The sequence below is a fragment of the Anguilla anguilla genome, chromosome 13 (genome assembly GCF_013347855.1).
Source record: "Anguilla anguilla isolate fAngAng1 chromosome 13, fAngAng1.pri, whole genome shotgun sequence".
Classification (NCBI taxonomy): domain Eukaryota; kingdom Metazoa; phylum Chordata; class Actinopteri; order Anguilliformes; family Anguillidae; genus Anguilla; species Anguilla anguilla.
Genome location: NC_049213.1, coordinates 37954612 through 37976663, shown reverse-complemented (window position 1 = coordinate 37976663; position 22052 = coordinate 37954612). Strand labels below are relative to the sequence as shown.

The 22052-nt window shown below is 41.0% G+C and overlaps 1 protein-coding gene across 2 annotated transcripts; it reads right to left on the bottom strand.

The window, feature by feature from the left end:
* Positions 1-3937: 3937 nt before the first annotated feature.
* On the bottom strand, positions 3938-20863 carry LOC118211572 (immunoglobulin-like and fibronectin type III domain-containing protein 1). Of its 2 annotated transcripts, XM_035388900.1 has the most exons (24): positions 20687-20863; positions 16134-16187; positions 15696-15818; positions 15243-15382; positions 14807-14906; positions 14601-14642; positions 14162-14207; positions 13881-14067; positions 12168-12281; positions 11685-11859; positions 10898-11170; positions 9921-10652; positions 9419-9543; positions 9065-9206; positions 8460-8753; positions 7825-8124; positions 7188-7367; positions 6775-6903; positions 6084-6392; positions 5738-5823; positions 5208-5400; positions 4683-4979; positions 4251-4577; positions 3938-4093 (listed from the first exon to the last, which is right to left on the bottom strand). In XM_035388900.1, exons 2-24 carry the CDS (start codon positions 16177-16179, stop codon positions 4089-4091), a joined length of 4365 nt encoding a protein of 1454 aa, XP_035244791.1. In that variant the 5' UTR covers positions 16180-16187; positions 20687-20863; the 3' UTR covers positions 3938-4088. The 2 variants fall into 2 exon arrangements, with proteins under 2 accessions (XP_035244791.1, XP_035244792.1); XM_035388901.1 differs by lacking the exons at positions 3938-4093; positions 20687-20863 and having other exon boundaries at positions 4455-4579; positions 4684-4979; positions 16134-16222.
* Positions 20864-22052: the final 1189 nt, after the last annotated feature.

Sequence of the window (22052 nt, the reverse complement as noted above, 5' to 3'; positions counted from 1 at the left end):
AGAGTCGAGCACGCTCGGTCAAGGGCCGTTCCTAATCCCGCCACCAGACCGCGCTGGTTCGGTTTACCACAGCGCTGCCAGGGATTTAATGTTCATCTAGACCAATCAAATCGCATACTCAAACGTTTGCTCGTGTGAAGCAGTGAAGCTACACGGGTGAAGGAAAAAAAAAAGGGGGGGGGGGGGAGTCACGAAAGCGGTTTTGTTTTCGTTCAGTTCGTTTTGTTGCCGTGTGTCATTTCTACTGCCTCTTGCTAATGTCGGTCTCACCTGTTCGAAGACCACAAATCAAATGGCCGCCCATCAGTACGATTATGGTAGCAGTTACGATGCTGACGTGGAGGAAAGCGCATTTTTGTACGGCCCCATCAGGGTGTGAAAGCCCCACTGCTCGCCCGCGAAACATCGAAGGAAAATGTCCTGCTGTCTTTTGTCAGCAAAAATGTTAAAAATGTAAACCGTGTGAATTGCTGTGGATTAGAGTGCTTTCCAAATGCCAGACGTACTGTAAATGTACCGTCCGTTTCAAAATATGGATAGCTTTTATGTTCACCAGGAAATAGAACACATGTTGAAGTGTATGTGTAGTTCACTTACTGTTTTTTTTTTATTTTTAAAAAGTGATATTAGACCTATTTCAGTATTAGCTGTGTTTTCAGATGATCTGCATACCAGCAGATTTTTTTTAAATTATGTTATTTACAAATGTCAACGTTATTACTTTTGTGTTACAAATATACAATGTGTTAGCTATGTGTCATATAGGGAGACTTTTAACATAGACAAAAAGTAACACAAAATGTGTTGCCATTAACTAGAACAACTATGTTGTTTTTAACACGTCTGTTTTGAGTCTGTATTTGATTGATGAATAATGAGGTGATATAGACTACTCACGCAAATCCTCTGGAGGCATTATATCACTGTACAAGCTTCTTTGAATACTTGGTGTATTTTCTTACTTTATATCTTCAACCCCCAAGTGCCCCATTACCTTTAAGCCAGTTGGCCATCAGAAACTTCTTATAATACCAATCATATCCTTTATGGCACACAAAAACTGAGTGTATATTTAAACACAAGTTAATTGTTTCTTTAACCTTTCGTGTAGTGTGTTGTTTGACATTTCGTACGCTTAAAAACCAGAGGCATGTCTTTTAATAACAGATGGCTGAGAGGTCAAACTTAATGACACGGCTTTGAATCTCTTTCAGTTTCGTCGCGATACCCTTGGTTTACGAGCGTCCGTTATTAACCGATAATCCAGACCGCGGCATGCCGGTCTGGTAGTAAAAGAGAAATGCGCCATGTCCTGTGACCATTAGGGAAAATAGATGAAAGGGCGTGACTCGTGTCCGTTTGGTGTGATGCGCAAGATGACGGGAGACACGGGATATGAGATTGGTCTAGGAAGCACTGGGGCATTTCCAACAGAAGGGTGTTAAGGCGTCAATCCGTTTTACCGCCGTACTTGCATCTCTTCTGGCTCTTATGTCTTTGAGGTGGAGAAAAAAAAGCAAACGAAAACATGCCATCCTGTAAAGCCTGCCCAGAAATCAAGTTTCATGTTTCAGCTCTAATACATCCATAAATGATAAACCTATAGTTTTAGACGAGTGTGTAGGCCGTGCAATGGATAGCCTAAACAAATATCTCTTTCAGTTGAGACATTGGTCAGTTTGATTCTCTTTCAAAGAATGTTTCATCGTTTTAAATTTATGTTCCATGCAAGCGTAACCCACATGAATATGTGTTTTTTTAAAGGGTTAATATGATACTGAGTGAAGATTAGGCTACATCATCGCCTATAGAGGGCGCATGCACATTCTTTCTCACATTTATCTCGAGAAAGAATAAGCACGATGTTGTGGGAAACAAGTGGATTTTAATGTTGAATATTAAATACTTTGCATTTTCACTGTAACCTATTTTAATAACGATGGTTTTTGTCAGTTATCAGACAATTAAGGCGAATTACTCTGGTTTTATGTTATTTTTATTGTCGTTTCTACCTTGAGCTCTGGTGGGTTCCGTTGTATAGAACAGTTGTATTGTTAGCATGTTGCTAGCTATTGTGAATAGAAATGTTTAAGGAAAATTTGAGTGTGTCTGTGAACATAATTAAAACCAGAGTGTTTTTAAGTAATTTTTTAAGAGTGTTTACGAACTGTATTCTTTGTATTTTGTTGAAATTACATGTTAAAAATGTGTTTATAGCTAGATAAATGTTGAAGTAGTCTAAGCTATGCAGTAAGGTTTCTTTTTATTAAAATGCTACAATTAATGATTAATTTAGTTAGTTGTCAGAAATACAATGTTGCAAAGTCAGTATTGAAGCAAAGCCGATATTTGTTCTTTATTACTGAACTTAATTGTACAGCCGTCAGCTTTATTAAAGCTAGGCTAGCTAGTACCCGGGTAGCAAATTATTTAAAATGGTCTTGTTAATTATTAATTATTATTTTTCAATACACACACAAACACCAAATGGTTTTTTGTCTTTATTATTTGATACTTGTTTCATAGCATTGTTGTGCTTGTGTGCTTCGTGAGTTGAATCACTACTGGAACAAATAATTGGGGTGAACTGTAATAAAAGCACCAGTTCTATGAGCTGGTGAGCACGGCTAAAATTGATTTTGTATTATACTGTTGGCATCTGGCAACCCATGGCAAACTACGGTGGGTGCCACAGACTTTTGAAGAATCTAAAGAATCCTTCAGATGACCTAACATGACAGGGTATTTTATTTATGATGATTGCATTTAGTCTTTTTACTTCAAAAAGCAACGTATTCAGGGACACAGGCATGCAGCGTTGATGAATGTAGGCCATGTTGGTGCTGAATAATCAATAATAATAAGTACATTCCCATGTTTTGGCCTCACTATTAAGTACTTGAATAACAAATAACTATAAGCACAACAGAGATTGCCTTTATTACATATTATCACATAATAAATATTATCTGCCTTTCACACTTTTTTCCCACTTTAGTTTTAACTTGCATGTGTCTCACGAAAACGAGAAAACCATTGCATGCAATTAAATGAGGTGTTCCTTATAGTGATAGTGTTTGACATCTATTGTTCAAATTAAGACAATGCTCCTCATCTGTAAAACACAATCCAAAGCAAAAAAAAAAAGTCTGTATTTTTGTATTTTCTCTGTGAAATAGTTGCATACATTAAGCATTAAACGGGCCAAATTAAACTGGAAAATAGAACAGCTCATATTATACACTGGGTGGGTATGTTTCAGATATTCTGAACGGTGTCATCTTCCATTCCCATATGATATGCTTGTAGTAGTGTTTACACAATTAAAACATTACTGGAGAATTCCTGTTGCATTTGTGTTGTTGCTACAAGTTCCCTACTGTTTCGGAACCTCAATGGGTTATAAAGATGAGCACTTAACAGCTCGATTTGATGACCTGTCATGCCAACGGTTTTCTGGAGATCTTGCCTTCCTTACAGTACTTCCTTATTCCTTTCATATAAGGGTTTCACACCATCCAGGAGCCATCAATTACAATACGCACATACTCCTTTTAAAGAAAAGACTCTCGCCGTCCAGGGGGCTATCGGTTACCATACACACATATTCCTTTTAAATAAAAGACTTATCATCCAGGGAGAAAGGGTTCACACCATCCAAGAGACATCATTTAAAATACTTTTTTTAAAGAAAAGCTTCACATCTTTCAAGGACTAGACTTTCTCTTGCACTTTACAGTTGGTCTTGTCTTAAACTCTTGCACTGGAAATACAGTAGGTCTCCACTTTATTACAGTTTATTTACAAATGTTAAGTGTTCTGTAAATAGTTCCCCTTTGAAACATAAAGTATGAGTACCAAGGGTGAAGATCTCATCTCAAATTTTGGGTGGACAGGGGGACAACAAACGGGGGTGGGGGGTTTGGGTTGGGGCTGGGGGGGGGCACTAACAGTACCACTCAATAAAATGATAATTTTAGTAGGTACATACAAGGTACATACAAACACAACAGGAATTTCAGCCCGTATTCAGTAGAAAATAATGTGATGTCAGTGTCCTATGCCTTCATCTTGACAGTTGCGTTGTCTTATTCTGGAAAAAAAATAGAACAATGTAAGGCAGCGTAAATAAAAGACAGAAATCCCATGGTGCTTAGAACTCATTATACCAATGGTTCAAATATACTGATTTAAAAAAAACTGAAGTTACTAAGGTGTGGGAGTTTGGGTAGTTAAGAGTGGTAGCCTACCTCTGACGGTGAGCTTGGTGGAGCACTCCGCTCGGCCCAGCGGGTTTTCCGCGATGACTTTGTACTCCCCCGTGTCCTTGGGCCCGACCCTGAGGATGAGCATGGAGCACACGCCGCAGGTGTTGGTGATGTAGTAGTTGGTGTTGGTGTTGAGGCTGACGTTGTCCCTGTACCATGTGACGTGGGGCGCGGGGTCGCCCCGCACGGCACAGCTCATGTAGCACTCGTAGCCTTGGGCCGCGGCGTGCATCTTCAGAGGGATCATGAATTTGGGCGCACTCTCCAAGTTGCAGGTCTTAGATTCAGTGGTATTCACTGTGAACTTTTCTAGCCAGAGGAAAACAAAAAATAAAACATGATTGATTTGGTGAAATTTATAGGTCATCTCACTTAAGTATGACAAGTAGGAAAGAGTATTAAAACTCCACAAACCTTTTTTTCTTGTGACTTCCCAGACTGGCGATTCAGAAGGCTCAGATACGCCCATATCATTCTTAGCATAGATTCGGAAGTAGTATTGTCGTCCTGGCATGATGTTGCAGACGGTGAACTTGTTATTGAAGAGGTGGTCGGCTACAGTGTGCCAGGCCCGTTTGACTGAGTCGCGCTTGGATACCATGTAGTGGAGCCGGTCGTCACGTTTCTCATCTGGAGACGGTGTCCAGGACACTGTGACCGTGCCTGGAACATTCTCGTCAAGCTCCACCGGACCAGGAGGTTTGGGTTCGTCTGAAACCAGGTCAGAAATAAGGCCAACAGAGACACTGTCATCCGGTCGCCTGTGTTTGAACTTTGCTTTGACAGTCCAACAGCAACAATGCTATTTTAGTTTAAACAGCAGCTACGTTGGATATAGTCGCACAGACTGCGGTCTAGCACTTCTTGACAGTGTTGTATTCCAACCCCAGTAAAATGTTTATGTGATCAATGATCATGCCATAATTTAGCATAGATTACCTGTGACTCGGAGCTCAACACTGAAGGTGTCCTGGCCCACCAGGTTCTTGATTATGATGGTGTAGACGCCTGTATCGGAGCGCTCTGCTGAAGGAATCAGGAGCTGGGATGTGCCTTCAGCGTTGCTAACGGTTGCCCGCTTAGACACTGGTGAGCCGTCCTTCAGCCAGCTGACCTCTGGCCAAGGAGAGGCCTGGAGACCATATAAAAATAATCATCTCTCACAATAACACAGTATTATCATGCAGATATATTCAATCCAAATTGTTGTACCAATTGGAATAATATGTATTTATGTACACCGAACTGGGCAAATATGAATTCACCTACAAAGAAAGTTGTTTAAATAGACTTTCTGTTTGCAAAGATTTAGTTAATTTATTTCCTTTGTATTTTGTCTTTTGGATTATCCCTGCTCCCTTTATTTAGAATCTTCCGGAAATGGCAGTTATGCGTCACTTGAGTCACCAACAGAGGGAGAGACGTGTGTCTCAATATAAAGCAAACCTTAGATCCTCTTTGCTTTTTACCTCAAAGTTAATGTTGACTCGTGCAGAGTTTCCAGCTTTCACCACTACAAAACTGTTCATTTTCGCATCGGTGAATCTGGGCCTCACTAGGAAAGAGACACAACAGGACAGAACTCAAAACTCAGGACTCATCACAAAAGAAGAGGACTCAGAACTCTGGACTTTTCACGATAGGAACAGGACTCGAAACTCAGGACTTTTCATCGATGGACAGGACTCAAAACACAGAACTTTTTAACTCTTTAAAAATTGTGTGGCGGTGTTAGCCATGACCAGTCCGCTTTGACCAAGAAAACGCTGTAGTACCTTGCAGAAAGTGGGACTCAAAAGTTTCACTTATACTCACCAGGGGGAGGCATGGCGAGGATGTAGTTATCCAGTTCCTGGGGCTCCCCCTCTCCCCCCTCATTGGTGGCAGTCACCCTGACCCAGTACATGGCCATTGACTTCAGACCTTTTATGGTGAAGCTGGTCATGATAATGGCATTCGTTGTGCAACGATGCCAATCTGGGCTCTCCGCTGGCCTAATTTCCACAAAATAGCCTTTGGCTTCGTCTTGGACTCCTTCGTCTTCATGAGGCTTAGACCAGCCCAGGCACAAGGTGGTGTAGGTGGAGTCCGTCACCTTCAGGTCAATGACTTTACCTGGGGGTTCTGGAAGGAAACGAATGGAATTCATGTGCGTGTCGGTGTTGACCGACAGTACGCTGGCTCCCTTAAATAGTCTTATCTCAGGGGTGTCCGGTCTTATAGGAAAAGGTCCAGTGTGGGTTCAGGTGTTTGTTCTTGCCCATCACTGTGACACCTCTTTCAACTAATTAACTAACTAGTTTAATTCATGGTCATCAATCAATGTACCCTAATAAAAGCCAGCACCCACACCGGCTCTTTTTGGATAAGATTGGACATACCTCCCTGCCTTATCCTGAGAGCTAAATATGTTCTGTGATAGAAAATGTTACATTGTTAAATTGATAACTGGAATGTTTGACATTGCAGAATGTTGAAGTTGTGCATCATTTTCGTCATTACTTACTCTTGGGGTCTCTGGCAAATACAAAGTCAGAGGGAACGCTTGGTTCACCCGACCCGGAAATGTTTATTGCTGACACGCGGAATTCATACTCCATCCCCTCGATGATGTCTGTCACCGCATGTTTTTTCTCTGAAAGCAAACAGCATGGAATTTGCTTTTGCATTTTGAACTGCTGTCTCACAGCTTCAGTGGTCTGATGCTGGCTGGGATTATCAGATTATAGATCCGACTCTGTGCTGACATTGTAAAACATACATTTCTTATGGCTTTAGGGAAATGGTATTTGAAATATTCAAAACACAACAATTCAAAACAAAATATAATTATAATGTTAAACCGAAGTGACAGTGGAAGACAAGTCCGAATACAAGAGTATTAATAAGATTTTTTGGCATATTGTGAAAAGCTCCGACCTTTAATGGGTTCATCCACCGGGTTGACTTGGCTCCAGATGTTGCTGCCCTTCTTGCGTTTCTCCAGGTTGTAGCCCAAAAGGGTCGTTCCTCCGGTATTGGTTGGGGCGACCCATTGGAGATTAATACAGTCCTTGAAAGCACTGATCACTTTGGGTGCGGCTGGTGGACCCGGATATGCTAAACGATAACAGAAGATATCTGCTTTAAAAAAAATGTCTTTTCCATCCAAATTTATTTTGGTGGCACACAATAACATGAAGCACACCATTTTGGTCATCACATTTTCATTTTGGTCTTTGATTGGGTGACCCATTGTGAATTTACGTGACTTTAAAGGATGGGTTTGAGGTTAAGACAACTTGTCTGTACATTTATATGCATTTAATTCTATTTGTTTGCATTTTACTTAATGTGAATAAGGAGCAATACTAGTTAGCACTTTCACTATTTCACTATTTTCGAAATTGCAGAATACCTTGTGCAACTGTTTTGTCCCATCACTAGATCATTAAAGTTTTGTAATTGTTGAAGTAGCCTTCAGACATTCACACTCAAACTATCCAGTCCAAGACAGGTCAAAGTTTGTACATGGGTGCGCTTGGTTGGGAAACAAGACTGCCAATGCACGCCCCACCTTTAGTTCCAGCCTGTACGTCTTCAGTCTCCATCGTCTCGCTCACGCCCTCTGCCGTGATGGCTCTGATGCGGTAGCAGTACTTCCTGCCGTGGTCCACATCTGTGTCTTTGTAAATGGGGGGGTCTCCAGGGATGTCCCCGATCTTCTTCCAGGTGTTTCGCCCCACCTGCTGACGCTCCAGGTTGTAATTAATCACCGGAGAGCCACCGCTGTCCTTCGGAGGCCTCCACTTGAACTCAATGCAGTTGGCGGAGCTCTCTATAACATCCAGCGGGCCTTGCGGTGGGGTTGGCTTGTCTGCAAAAAATAGAAAAGAAAAAACACAATGCGGTGTTGTGTCAATGTCTGCGGAGTGCAAAGCGGTTCATTTTGGGAAATACAGTTTTATAATGATGTTTTTATTTAACTTTATTCCCTCAATCCTTTTTTTAACCCCCAACCCTGATTGTATGGCACGACAGATAGATGTAAAAGACTCTTGACAATCTGATGGCACAATAGCACATGCATCAATTTTAGCTTTGTTTTCATATTTTTGTCTAGAAATGTATCTATTTACTACCTTAGTATGTCAATGAGGTTTTCTGTGCACATAGTCCTGTAAGTTGTAGTTCTGCAGCATTTGAGCTTACCAAGCACAGTGAGCATGGTTTTGGCCTCGATGGTGCCAAACTCGTTCTTGATTTTGATCTTGACCTCTCCACTGATTTTGCGCTGACACTTGCTAAGAAGCAGCCGACTCTGCTCGGACGTGATCTCAACCTTTATGTTTCCGCCATCCAGCTGCTCCTCATCCTCCAGGTACCACTGGACCTTCATTGGGTCGCGACCCACAAAGGTCATCTTGAAGGTCGCTTTCTCACCAGCTCTCACAACAACAGGCTTTGAAAATTCAGCCAGGGCATCGGCATCAAACCTGGGAGGGTCTGGAATGGAAATGGGCATTAAGCATAACATGATTTTAAAAACTTTTATCTGACCTTCCACTGTCATTAGCAATATAGTAATTGTTGAATTATTTCTAAATTTCATGACACATTCCTGATACTTTGTTGTGAATCCCTGAAAATTAATTAATGAACTAATAAATATTTTTCATGCCCTCATTATATTAAATATGACAAGTATGGCATCTAATCCTTTAGGTAATTATCCTTTTGAACATTATTGTTAGTTTTTGGGTGATGTATTAAATGAGTAAATGGTCTATGCTGGTTGTCATAGTAGCTATTCTCACCTTCCACGACGAGCATCGCTTCTGTTTTACGCCCATCTGCCTCAAAGCGGTATTTGCCTGCGTGACTTTCCTGGCATTTAAGTATTTTCAGTTTCTGGTAGGCCCCATCTTTTGATATTGTCAGTTCGTCGGTGGAGGACAGCTGTTCAAGGTCACAGAAACAAAGCAAGTTGGTTACTGGGGTATGTTCCCTTCTTCAGAACCTTTGCTGGGAACAGTTGTCTTTAAAACTTGATTTCCGTGTGCGGAATGTAAATCAGGCTACGTGCCACACGGAACGGTTGTGTCCCGCATGTTAAATCGGCGAGGGTGATTCGCTAACGAATTAAGCTTTTGCGTGCTGTGAACCCCCACCTTTTTTCCATCTTTGTACCAGGTGCCTTCACAGTTCTCGCTGCTGAGCTTACAGACCATTTCTGCTGACTCGCCCAGAATAGCACTGATGTCCTCAAGGCCGCTGGTGAAGTGCACTCCAGGATCTGAAATGCAGGACAGGTGTGCAGTGCCGGTGGCAGTATGCCTGATAAGAAGGCCAACTCGACCGAAATCAAGCCAGCTAATCGAACCTGTTAAATATTACTCAAAACAAAAATCTTTTTTTTGTTTTGTGTAATATTAAATATTGCCATGGATAATATTTAATATTACAATCAATGAAATAATATTAATGCTCTAAAGGTGCCAGTTACTCCTCTATTATTATTATTAAGGCATTTAATAATGGTTTATATGATGCAGTATATTGAATATGCAAATAACAACAAAGTATCTGATACTTGCTAATATAACCGTAAAAAGTGTATAACTATCATAGCAGCACATTGCCAAAAAAAAAAAACCCTGTATTATTTCTTACCTATGATTGTATCTGGAACGAGTGGACCAGATCTTACACGCTTTTTACGCTGGCCTCCTTCAGCATCTGCAGCAGGCCCATCTTCAACCGGAACATCTTTTACTTGACCATCTTTCACTGGGACATCTTTAGTGGGTGCACCACCAGCAGGACCTTCTTTCGCAGGAACTTTCCCAACAGATTCAGCCGGTGCAGCTTTTCCAGGAGCAGCCGCTGCAGAATCGGATTTCCCGGGAGCAGCCTTAACAGGATCAGCTTGCCCAGGAGTAGCCTGAACAGGATCAGCTTTCCCAGTAGCAGTATCAACAGGAGCAACATTCCCGGAATTACCCTCAACAGGAGCAACATTCCCGGAATTACCCTCAACAGGAACAGCTTTCCCAGAAGCATCCTCGGCAGGAACAGCTTTCCCAGGAGGAGCAGCGTCAGCAGGAACAGCTTTCCCAGGAGCAGCCACAGCAGGAGCAGCTTTCCCAGGACCATTTACCCCAAAGCCATTTTGTTCAGAAACCATCTTGGTACTGTCACCTTTTCCTCCCTTGTCCGTCTCCTTAGCTGAAGCCTCGGCCTTTTCCTTCTCCTCTTTAGCTCTTTTTGCCATCAGCTCCTCCCTCTCCGTCTGCAGTTTGGCCTGCTGCTCCTGTGCGATTTTCGCGAGGTCGGCCCCCGACCCTCCGGCCTGGGTCGTTTTCCGAACTTTCTTTTTGCCGCGCAGATTAGGATCCTTGTCAGCTTTGCCGCCAAAGACATGAGAGGTGTTAAGAGTCGTCATATCAGCACATGGGATATCACTCAATGAACTAATGACAGTGCGTCTCAGCTACGATTTTCCAATGCCTTTATGAATGCACAGACATTAGTGGGTTATATGTGACAGTCAAAATAAGTGACCTGGAAAGCAAAAACACTCTGATCTCTATAATTAATATTTAGCCAAACTGTTCATTGTGTCAGAGTTTTTTTGAGTGTTGACTCACCTTCTACTATAAGCCAGGCGTTGCAGGATTTAAGTCCAGCCACAGCTGCATAGATCCCACCGTCTAGGGGCATGCAGTCCTTCACCACCAGCTTGTGGATGAGCTTGTCCTCAGACACTGTGATGTCAAACTTGTCCCCTTGTTCCAGGGGTGCATTCTTGCCCATCCACAACATTTTGGGGAAGGGGTGGGACAGGACGCACTCAAAGACAGCGTCCTCTCTCTCCATGGCCTTCACCTCCTGAATCTTGACAATGAAATCAACTTTGGGTACTGGAGAAAGGGGAGACACGGTGGGTTATATTAAATTTATTTGAGCATTGATTATTTTCCAGCAACAACTGTACAAAGGGCTTTACAATGAATGCCTCTTATTCACCCATTCACACTCAGACTCACAGACCAATGGCAATCAAGGCAACCATGCAAGGCGCAAACCAGCACGCTGGGGGCACTGGAGAGTTAGGTGTCTTGTTCAAGGACACTGTGACACATTCAAAAGACCAGGGATCAAACCAACAGCCTCCCAGTTGCCAGACAATCGCTCTACATCATGAGCTACTGTTGCCCATGTATAGCAATAGGACAAGTCTTTGTTTTTTTTGTTTTTTGTGGATTCACTCAAAGAAATTATTTTAATGTTCCTCCATGCAGCTGGAGTTCTGTGTTGAGATATAGCAAAACATTTTTTCTAGTCTGCCCGAAATAAAGGCGAATGCTATCTGTAGCATAGTTGTGATTCTTGATGATATCTAATGGAAATGATCAGATTTAACTCAGGTCTTACCTTTGAAGTCTGTCGAGAACACATTAACACCCTCAACATCCACCTGGTACATTCCAGCATCCTCAGGCAGCAGATCGTTCACTGTGAAGATGTACTTTTTTCCAACTCGCTTCAGACTGTGTTTCACGCCTGCTTCATCTGTGTCATCAATGCCGAAAGGCACCATCACACCATCCTGCAGAAACAGAAAAAGTGCTCACTTCCACCCAACAAAAACAAGTGGAAGTGCTCATTTCCACCCTACAGAAACAGGAATAGTGCTCACTTCCATCCTACAGAAACAGAGAAAGTGCTCACTTCTTCACTACCGTTCTTCTTTTTTTTAGCTGAAGAAAATTGATTTGTTGTTTATTGTTTTTATGGTCTTCAGGATTTTTACCATTATCTGAAAAATGAAGTCAGCCAGTTTTCTCATCACTTTCTGTCAATTGCAGAACTTTCTGGACACAGAAGGTGTGTCTAGTCTGTCATACCCGGTCTCACCTTATAGAGGTAAATCTTGCTGTTGGGGTCATTGAGATCGATGTCAATTTCAAACTGTGCGACGCCACTCCCTTTAACTTCAATATGCTTCAGGTTACTCAGTCGTTTAACAAACTGGCAAGTGGGAAGTGTGAGAAAGGGATGAAAGGAAGAGTCAGAGGTCACAGAAGTCAGTCATGGCGATAATAAGGGAAATTTATGTTTTAAATTTGCACAATAATGTGCAGTGTTATGACTGAACATTCATATGGGTTTGGGCATATACAGTGCCATGAAAACGTATTTGTCCCCTTTCTGACTTCCTCAGTTATTGCATATTTTTCACTCTGAATGGTTTCGGTCCTTTAGACAAAAAAGGGGAACCTAAGTAAGCACAAATCAAATTATTATTTGATTTATTTAATGAAAAACATAATCAAACACCCATATCACCCATGTGAAAAAGTTATGTCCCTTTAGCAGCAGTAACTGCAAATAGAATTTGGTGTAAGTTTTTCATGCAGCTGTGGAGGAATTTTACCTCACTCTTCTTTAACTGCTTTAATTTAGATAAATTGGTAGGCTTTCAAGCATGAACTGCTCGTTTCAGGTCCTGCCACAGCACCTGTATTGAGTTCAGGTCAGGGCTTTGACAAGGCCACACACAACTTTAATTTAGTTTCTTTTCAGCCGTTCAGATGTGTGGACTTGCTTATGTGTTATGGATCATTGTCTTGCTGCATAACCCAGTTATACTTCAGCGTCAGCTCATGGACAGATGACCGGACATTCTTATTAATTTTCTGGTGCAGAGCAGAACTCGCGGTTCCTTCAATAATGGCGAGTCGTCCAGGTCCCGAGTCAGCAAAGCCTCCCCTGACCACCACACTACCATCACCATGTTTGACTTTTGGTATGATGTTGACTGTTGGTATAATGCATAAAACATGATCAAAAAAAGCTTGAGGATTATCCAGATGATTTTTTTTTTTTGAAATGTGAGAGACAAGCACTGATCTTTCTCTTGGTTAGCAGTGGTTTTCGCTTTGCTACTTTCCCATGAATTCCATTTTTGCCTAGTTGCTTTCTGATTGTGGAGTCGTAGCTGAAGGTAGAGAGGCCTGCTGTTCTTTGGATGTTCTTCTGGGATCTTTTGTGATATCCTGGATGAATTGTTGCCGCATCCTTGGAGAAATTTTGTCAGGCTAGCCACTCCTGGGAAGCTTTACCTCCATTCCAAGATTTCGTCATTTGAAGATAATGGCTCTCACTGTGGTTGAGTGGAGTCCCAGAACCTTAGAAATAGCATTTAACTCTTTCCAGACAGCTATATTTCAACTAATTTTTTCTCATCTCTTCTGGAATTTCCCTTGATTGTGGCATAGTGTGCTTGTAGAAACTTTGTGGTGACTACTTCACTCTGATGGTAAGGTTCAATATGAGTGAGGTTTAGATTTAGATGCAATGAAGCCTATGTTCAATTAGGTGATTTTTTAGATCAATTAAATGTGGTTAATTGGTTGATTGAGTAACTAAGGGGGCAATCACTTTTTCACATGGGTGATATGGGTGTTTTATAACTTTTTTCATTAAATAAAGAAATAATAATTTAAATGTGATTTGTGTTTACTCAGGTTCTGTAAGTGGAAATATAAGGGAAACACCAAGTAAAAACAAAAACAATAATAATAGCAATCATAAAAACAACAATAATAAAAGCAATATTAACAATACCACTGCTTGTTCCTCTTCTCTCTCTTTTTTAATTTCATTCAGTTTTTTGAGCATCCAGCGGAAGTCAGTGACCCCATATTCACGACAGATTTTTTCGTAATCTTTCTTGTCCACACTCAGCAACAGTTCCCAAAACTTTGGATCTACTTCCCCATCCTGTTTTTCTTCTGGTTTAGGACGTTCAGTACTAGATAAAATTCATATGTTCATGGGTGAATCTACCTCGTAAAGTACATAATTCATAATTAAAGATGAAATTATTGCAACCCATTGAGTCTTACCGTGTTTTCAGCAGTTTCTTCATATCCATTGGATTCTCTCTCAGGGCTAAAAGCAGTAATTAAATTAATGTGTAAATTGAAGAACTGTTAATGCATGCTCGTCTTCATACATGTCTCCCCTGAAACATTTCAAGACTCTAATTATATGTCAGCAGTACTTATGGTTATGGCGACTGTCAAGATTATGGTTTTCAAAACAAAAAATTAAGTGACTATTCCCACACGATGCTGCACTTGCATAACTTTGCATACTCAAGCCTGACAGGTACCACACGGTCAATTTTAGCAATATTACAATAATATTTAACAATGTAGCTAGGTAACTGCTATGAAATTAATAGTTGTGGATGGTGCCTGCTAAGAACTGTCATTAATGATTGTGTCTACTATAATTGAGAGCTGTCAAAGGGTTCACATGTATAGATGACACAGGTCATACCTGTTCTTGACTCTTGCAATGCCTTGCTCTTCTTGAATCCAACTGTGAAATAGTAATGAAGATTTTAGATTTTAATTAATTGTGGCCACCCAATTATGGCAAGGAACTTTATTACCCCTGCACATTTGTTAAGGCATTAATATTATGCTATTACACCCACTCATGTGTTAAGGCATTGTTATTGTCTGAACTTCGAGTTTTCTCACCTTCAATTACATTGAGTGTGCAGGTGACCACGGCCCTTCCAAACTCATTTGCAGCATAGCATTTATAAGTATCTGCTTGGTCTGTAGAGACATCGGGCATCTATTGAAACATTGAAGAAGTCATTATAATTTAATTAAAGTGAGTTTCAAAAAGAAAAAAAATGGCACTTTTTAACCCTTTGAAGAGTAGATCTTTGGAATGTTTTAAAAACTACAAGTCAGTGCGTTCAGGAACTCCATCGCTTTCAATTACCAGTAGTGACTGTTACATTCGCACTAAAAAAGTTTAGTTAATAACTTTCTAATCACACTCACTTTCTAATCACACTTTAAAGGGTTAATAGTAGTACGACGCGTTAAACGAGGCCTCATTCTCTAGACTCAACGCAGCGTTAATAAGTTATTAACGTTGCATTGTGTTGTAAAACCGACTCACCTGCAGTGTGTGCTGATGGGACGCAGGGTCATATTGTATTTGGTATCTTGTTGAATCTGAGGTGTCGCCATTGTTTCGTTCCCATGTTACAGTTGGCTCTGGTTCTCCGGTCACGATGGCCCTGAAGATGGCTAATTTTCCTGCAAGACGATGCACTTAGTTTGGAAGGGGTTGTATGTGGATGTGCATTGCCTAAGGTTACCTGAAAGCCATTTATTAATGTTTACAGCTGCTTATTGCCACTGTATTTTATATATTTTAACACTTAATATTTTGATTTTGATTAGATACTGATGACATTATACGTACAGTACTTTTAGAGGTATATTTATTGCAATTAGCCAGTGAAAGTTTTTGTTTTTCTGATGTAAGAATATCCCTATGTATACTTTGGCTTTTATTAAGGGAGTTGTTCACGGAAATGGAAGTTTATAAAATGAATTGAAACCATACCCTCCTGAATAGTCAAGGCGATGGGTTTGCGGGTGAAGTCCGGGGTACTTTTTCCTTCTGGAAGCTCCTCCACAAACTGTGTGATCATGACACCCGGAACTTTGGATCTTTTCCGGATCATCACTTAAAGCAAGAGTCGAATTTGTTATTCCAGTAGAACCTGTACATCAACTACATGCAACAAGCTTGCTACCAGAGCCAGGACCCCCCAGAAGGGGAAGTCTTGTTCCTTTTAACAAGTTTTTTTAAAGTAATATATATATATAAAAAAATTTTTTTCTAAATTCTATGTCAGTGTTCTAGAACACCTTTGCTCACAATTACCAGCAATGATTGTTACATCAGCATTAGAATGCTCAGTTGATAACATTCTAATCACATACTTGTGCTCTCACACCTTCACCGGCAGAAGGAGACAAGCTGGGGGGCTGTGCTTACCCTGCCCATCAGCAGTGTATTCTGTCACTTTAGTTTTCGTCCACATCCTGGTATCTTAATAAAGTTTAGAAGAACTATTAGGCCTCTCCACCTGGAAAGAGAGAAGGATTCAAAGAGATGAGGAGCAATGGGGTTTAGGTTTTTCAGCTGAACATCCACAGTGCCATAGCCAAAAGTGTTGAAAACCATGATGTTAAATTATAATTCTGTGCTTTATGTATTTAGTCCATTATGCCTGCGGCTCAGAGCAGGCTTTTTTTTTTAAACTAAAATTAGATGACAAATTTTTTTTAACCATTTACTAAGCGTTACTGGCACTGTACCTAGTAATTGTCTTGTGAAATTAACCTAGTAATTTAGTTTGCTGTGATATTTTTTTCCACCATGTTTTACTCAGGGAAAGTATTTTCTTGAGGTCTTGAAGCATGCAAATGAAGGATTAAAATATCAAGATTAAATTAACGATTCAAGTAATATAGAGAAAACAAATGAAAATGCTGAAGGGGAAATTGCAAGACCTTCAAATGGGAATCCAGCAAAGGGCCAGGAGTTGTGTAATAATGGGGAAACACCATCTGGCCATGGAAAAATCTACCATACGCAGCTAGTCACAGTCAGCAGGTGGTGTCATATATCTGTTGCCCCCCTCCCCCACTCCTCGATTGAGGCAATATGTCTGCGCAGGAATTTGATGTTGACATGCTTTGAGTAAACTCCGTACTTGTTGAGTTCTCCACTAAATCGTCACACGGAGAAAGGAAAGTGTGTGAACGCCTTGGGACCATTATTGGAAAGGAAGCCCGTCACAGACATTAGGAAATATTTTTTCACACAGAGAGTGGTCAATGTGTGGTATAGCTTGCCTGGACATGTAGTGGAGGCAGAAACGCTGGGGGTATTCAAGGCCCGGCTTGATACAGTGTTAGATACTATTTAGCTTTTAGGTAAACTAAGCATTAAGTACAGTTTAGTGGTAGGAATAGACGAACAGTGTTGGGCTGAATGGCCTGTTCTTGTCTTACGTTATGTTATGTTATGTTATGTTAAACCACACATGAAGAAAATGTCTCTTCTCTGGAGGGTTTCATGTGCTGATGAAGAAGCTCTCTGTGCGAATCCACCCAGTCTAATTACAGATGCAGTTCTCGGAGGAAAAACAGAAATACAAACTGCTGGCTCTACATGGTGAAGCCCATTATTCTTTACTTTTCCTATTTAAATTGCATAAAGTTCTAGTTTTTTCAGCAGATATTTCCAGTGAAATGAAAAATGAAATATATGATGTATCTTAATTTATGTGTGTGTGCGGGTTGGCCTGCATGTGTGTGTGTCAAAGCACTTCAATATGCTAACAGAAAATTTTCAAGTGCGACTGAGTATATACTCCTTTATATCACAAACTGTCCATCTTCTCATTTACTTCTACATATATTTAACCTGCGGGAGACCCTCTGACCAATGAAGATATATTAGGATTTTGACATACATTTCATCCGGGGTAACTCTAAACGGATGGCAAGTGTAGGCATCCTGTATAGCGCAGGACCCTAAGCACGCACTTTGCAGTTGTAGCCAGTGACCTCGGCTCCTGGGATAGGTCAAGAAGCCCGTGAGGGAATCCATCACAGTGCTGTCCAGCCGCCGAGAAGTAAATCACCGGTCGCCCCGCTGTAGCGAGCTCGATTCAAACGCTGCTCAAAATAGCCGTTCCGAGCAACGTCCCCTTTCTCTGTGAACACGCATCTACATATGAAAGATGGGCATGTATCCAGAATAAGTCTTGCTACTATGTGCCAGAATTGAAGTGCATTCGTTTTCTGACCCAGAATTAAAGAGCCAAATGTTGAATAGTCTTGAAGGTGTCATTACTTGGACACAGACATTAAAGATTGTAGCACCCTCAATATGACAGCCCGCTGTCACACAGAACAGTTTTTCATCGTAAACAGAGCTCCTCTCTGTGGTTTATATTCAGTCACAGCCTAGTGGTCGGGTGGTCTTTCCATAAATCCCCCGCCACCATATCGACTCTCCTCAACTCCTGTCAGTTTAACTAGCTGCTTCATGCTTACCTGATAGCAGTTTCTCATGTGTCATAAGAAAAACCAAACGGTACTAAACAGTGATTACGAGTGTGTGACCACAAGGTCCTGGCAGAAATGACCACCGGCTACAGATACTGCTGCTCAAATGGCTGGAATATTTACCCCCTTGACATTTTTTAGCTATTTTCTTTTGCAATATTAAAACAAAATGTGAAATCCCCCTGGAATCATACATATAAAACTCAAGCCACATACAGGAAAGTGCTGCATAACATGAGCGCATCACCGATATACAGAGTCACACCGGTATCTCAAAATGTATTCATTCATTAAATGCTTCTGATAATTAAATTCTGCGGTGTGAAGTGCTGAAATTATTATTGGTTAAGTGTCTTTTGATAAATTTCTGATTTATGAATATCAATATTATTAGTATTTAAATACGATATATAGGACAATATATATATACAGTGCAGTTTATTATTATTATTATTATTATTATTATTATTATTATAACTTTCATATTCCAAAATCAGCAGTAGCAGCATTGTGTTATCAAGCAGTTAGCATTAAAAAAGTTTTAAATTTCCAGTTAAGGGAATGCATCCCATTTGTGTGGCTCCCCCTTCCTGTGTGGAAACGTTAAATGTTCTCTCCCTTATACAGGAGTAGAGGGTGGGACTTTACAAGGTTGTTTAGGAATGCAGTACTTCCCGCCCCCCCCCCCCCCCCCCCCCCGCATAATAACATTGGGTTTGGAGGTGAATATAAAAGATCGCCCTACGCTCTGGAAGCGTACACACGCGTACTACGCTCTGGAGTTTTACACACACAAGTCTGTATTTGTAGAATGTTAATGGGGGAATAGTTATGGTTTCCGCAGTGCGCTTAACAAAACCAAAGATGATGTTAAAAAAAAAAAACCCCCCTCTGGGTTTTTATTAGTGAACTGTTTTTATGCGTGCGGGGACTGTCTGCCTGACTGGCTCATTTCAAACCGCGGGAGTGCGGGCCGGGGACAGAGTGACAGGGTGACAGGGTGATGTATGAGTGAGTGAGGTCCGACAAGTGGCTCCGAAATGTCCAGAGGGGTCTCGCCCTCTCTGTAGGCGCTCGGTCTCTTCTGACCTCCTTGAGATATTTCGGTGACTTTTTATTGTCAGACATAATTTTAAAGTGACATAAGGACGTATAGGGTTACCTCTGACGCAATTATATTTAAAAAAAAATAAATATATATATATTTCAGCCGGATTGGGCACGTGGATTTCTAAAGCACAGCGCTAACAGGCCTGTCTAAAAGCTTGCGATGTGTGTGTCGTGAAATGTAGAACTACGGAGGATTTTCTCATTAATTTAAAATTGTATATTCCTGCCGAACCATACCATCTATCGCTCAGTTACATTTTTATTTATTCAGAGTAATTAATTAATTTTCCATTGTCTTTCTGTATCTCAGTATAAATGATTTAGTCCACATACTGACAAATGAGTGTTGATCTGACAACTGCAACTACCTGTTGCAGTTTCTCCATTTCTTTTCAATGAAAATACAGTAACTGACGTGTGTGTGTGTGTGTGTGTACATGTTTTTGAGTTTGTGTGTAATTGTGTGTACATGTACGAGACTATTGGAGACTAGTGTCATTGGTTGTGAGACTAGCTGAATAGTTTCCTATCTATATATTGTCACTTTTTACACAGGTGCATTTGCATGTAAATCACTTTTGTTTTTACAAAAAAAACGAACACTGATACCTGTCATTAAAAAAGCATAGTGATGTCATGCGTGTTTTAGACAGTGACCATGGTCCTCTTGTTGATCATGCTTATTGAGTTTTTTTGCACAAGCATTTCCAGCATGTAGCACTGTGAACACATAGTAATAAAAACAAGTCAACTTGGACTAAGGAAAGTAGAGGCACTGAAACCTAATACCGCTGTGTTAGATCTCTCGTCTCTCTCTCTCTCTTTCTCTCTCTCTCTCTTTATTTTTTTAGGGGGTATCTTTTTCATTTTTTTTTTTTTGGTAAGACTTTGTCTCTATATTGTTGAGATTTAACAGCGCTTCTTTAGCCCATTAGACCATTCAGTCTCCATTGTTATGCTAATGCGCACTCCGGCTGCACAGCACGCGGTTTTGTCAAAATTAGTTAATATCATGCGTATATGTACACAAGGACATTTTATTGCACATTCATAAAGGACCATAACGCTTCTATGCTGTAAATATGTACAGAGGCACATTTACACTGAATCTGAATGCATTCCATTCAATTTTTTTTTACTGCATATTTTTATCTAAAATATATCCAAACACGTAAATGCTACGCATTTAATTTCCGCATTATGGAGCCGAGTCCTACAGGTAGGACATTGCACAGGGTTTGCTTCGTAAATTTTCGAGCGCTGACGCCTCCTTTTAGTTCAGCCGGATGGAGGAATTAGGAATACGATTAGGAATATAGCTCTTGTGTGATTGCGGAGCTGGTGTAGATGGAGACCTACCTGGTCATAGACCCCAGTGTTCACAGCTTGGCTCCTTTCCTTCAGTCTTGCTATTAGATCTGATGTTGGAGTATCACCATGTAGTTATGGGAGGCAGTAAAAAGCCCTTTTCACTGTGTGGAGTTTCACCCCTTGCTAGTCTCTTGGTGTTCAAAGGCAGTGAATGCCAAAGTTAGCCTTGATGCCTTGTATTTGGGGGGGGGGGGGGGCTGTGGAATGGGTGGAGGAGGGGGGGGGGATGGGGTGGGGTGGGGGGGGGAGTTTGACATTGGTGTGGGAGGAGGTGCTGGGGTTAAGTGGCAGAGGACTTCTCTTTCTCCACCCTTGGACTCAGATTCCACGCTGCTTACAGACGAAATGGGGGAAACTTAATTCTCAAAATGTGTGCGAGGACCCCACAGAGTGTGCTGCAGCAGCCCCGTCCAGCTCTAACGTGTTTGCACAGGGTGAAGGTACTGTACAAGCAGCATGCCTTTTAAAAAAAAAAAAAATCAGGCCTTGAAATGTGATGTGGAATTTATTTACAATTTGTTTGTTTGTTTGTTTCCTTCTTTCTTTCATGTAAGGGGACGGGGGGCAGGGGTGGGTAGTTGGAGGAATCTTGTTGCAAATGTAGGCATCATCAGCAGTAATACTGCGAATAAGAATGCGTTAGCCCTCTCCTACCGAAAACATCATCGCCGGGAAGAGCTTTGAAATTTACAGAGCTGAAACTGAGCTGATTGTTGCTGTAGAGTTCCCCGTACCTTTGTGATTTATAATGTGGAGGAGATTATATTTCAGTGTAAATACTGCTGTACTACTTTTAGTTTACTCTAGTGGAGGCTGGGTATTGTATACTGTACATAGTATAGAAAAAAAAAGTTTTCAATATTTTAATTTCTTTAAAATAAATGACAAAAGCATGTTGCATCCAGGACATTTTGAAAAATATTTTTAATTTTTTGAATGTCATTTGTAGCGCATGTTTCAGCATATTAGCATATATGGCTCATGAGATTAAGATTCAGGAGGATATTCTGGATATTCTGTTCTTTATGATTTCTTGGTGATATGTTTTTTTCCTCTGCCTTTGTGTAGGTTAATTTAATTATTCCTCTTCTCCAGTCAGTTGGGTTGATTGTGCTGTGAATTGATTACACTGAAGCCGTTGTTTGCACCGCTGAGGTCGGCAGTGGTAACGGGCTTCCCTTTCACTGGCCGTCCACACGGCGTCCTCTAGGTCTCTTAATAATGCTTCACTACTTAACCTAATGCTCCTCTTTATGACAGCATTTTCCTTACAGAGGTGGGCACTCAGATTAGTCCTTGGTGTTGCTGACATGGCTAAGGCCGAAGATCGTTTAAAATCAGTCCTTGCACCGAC

Coding starts and splice junctions, on each gene's coding strand:
- LOC118211572 (XM_035388900.1), bottom strand. CDS start 16,179: ATGTGGACGAAAACTAAAGTGACAGAATACACTGCTGATGGGCAGG. Junction 15,383..15,695: donor CGCCTTGACTATTCAGGAGG/GTATGGTTTCAA, acceptor ATCGTCTTGCAG/GAAAATTAGCCATCTTCAGG. Junction 14,068..14,161: donor AAGAAACTGCTGAAAACACG/GTAAGACTCAAT, acceptor AATTTTATCTAG/TACTGAACGTCCTAAACCAG.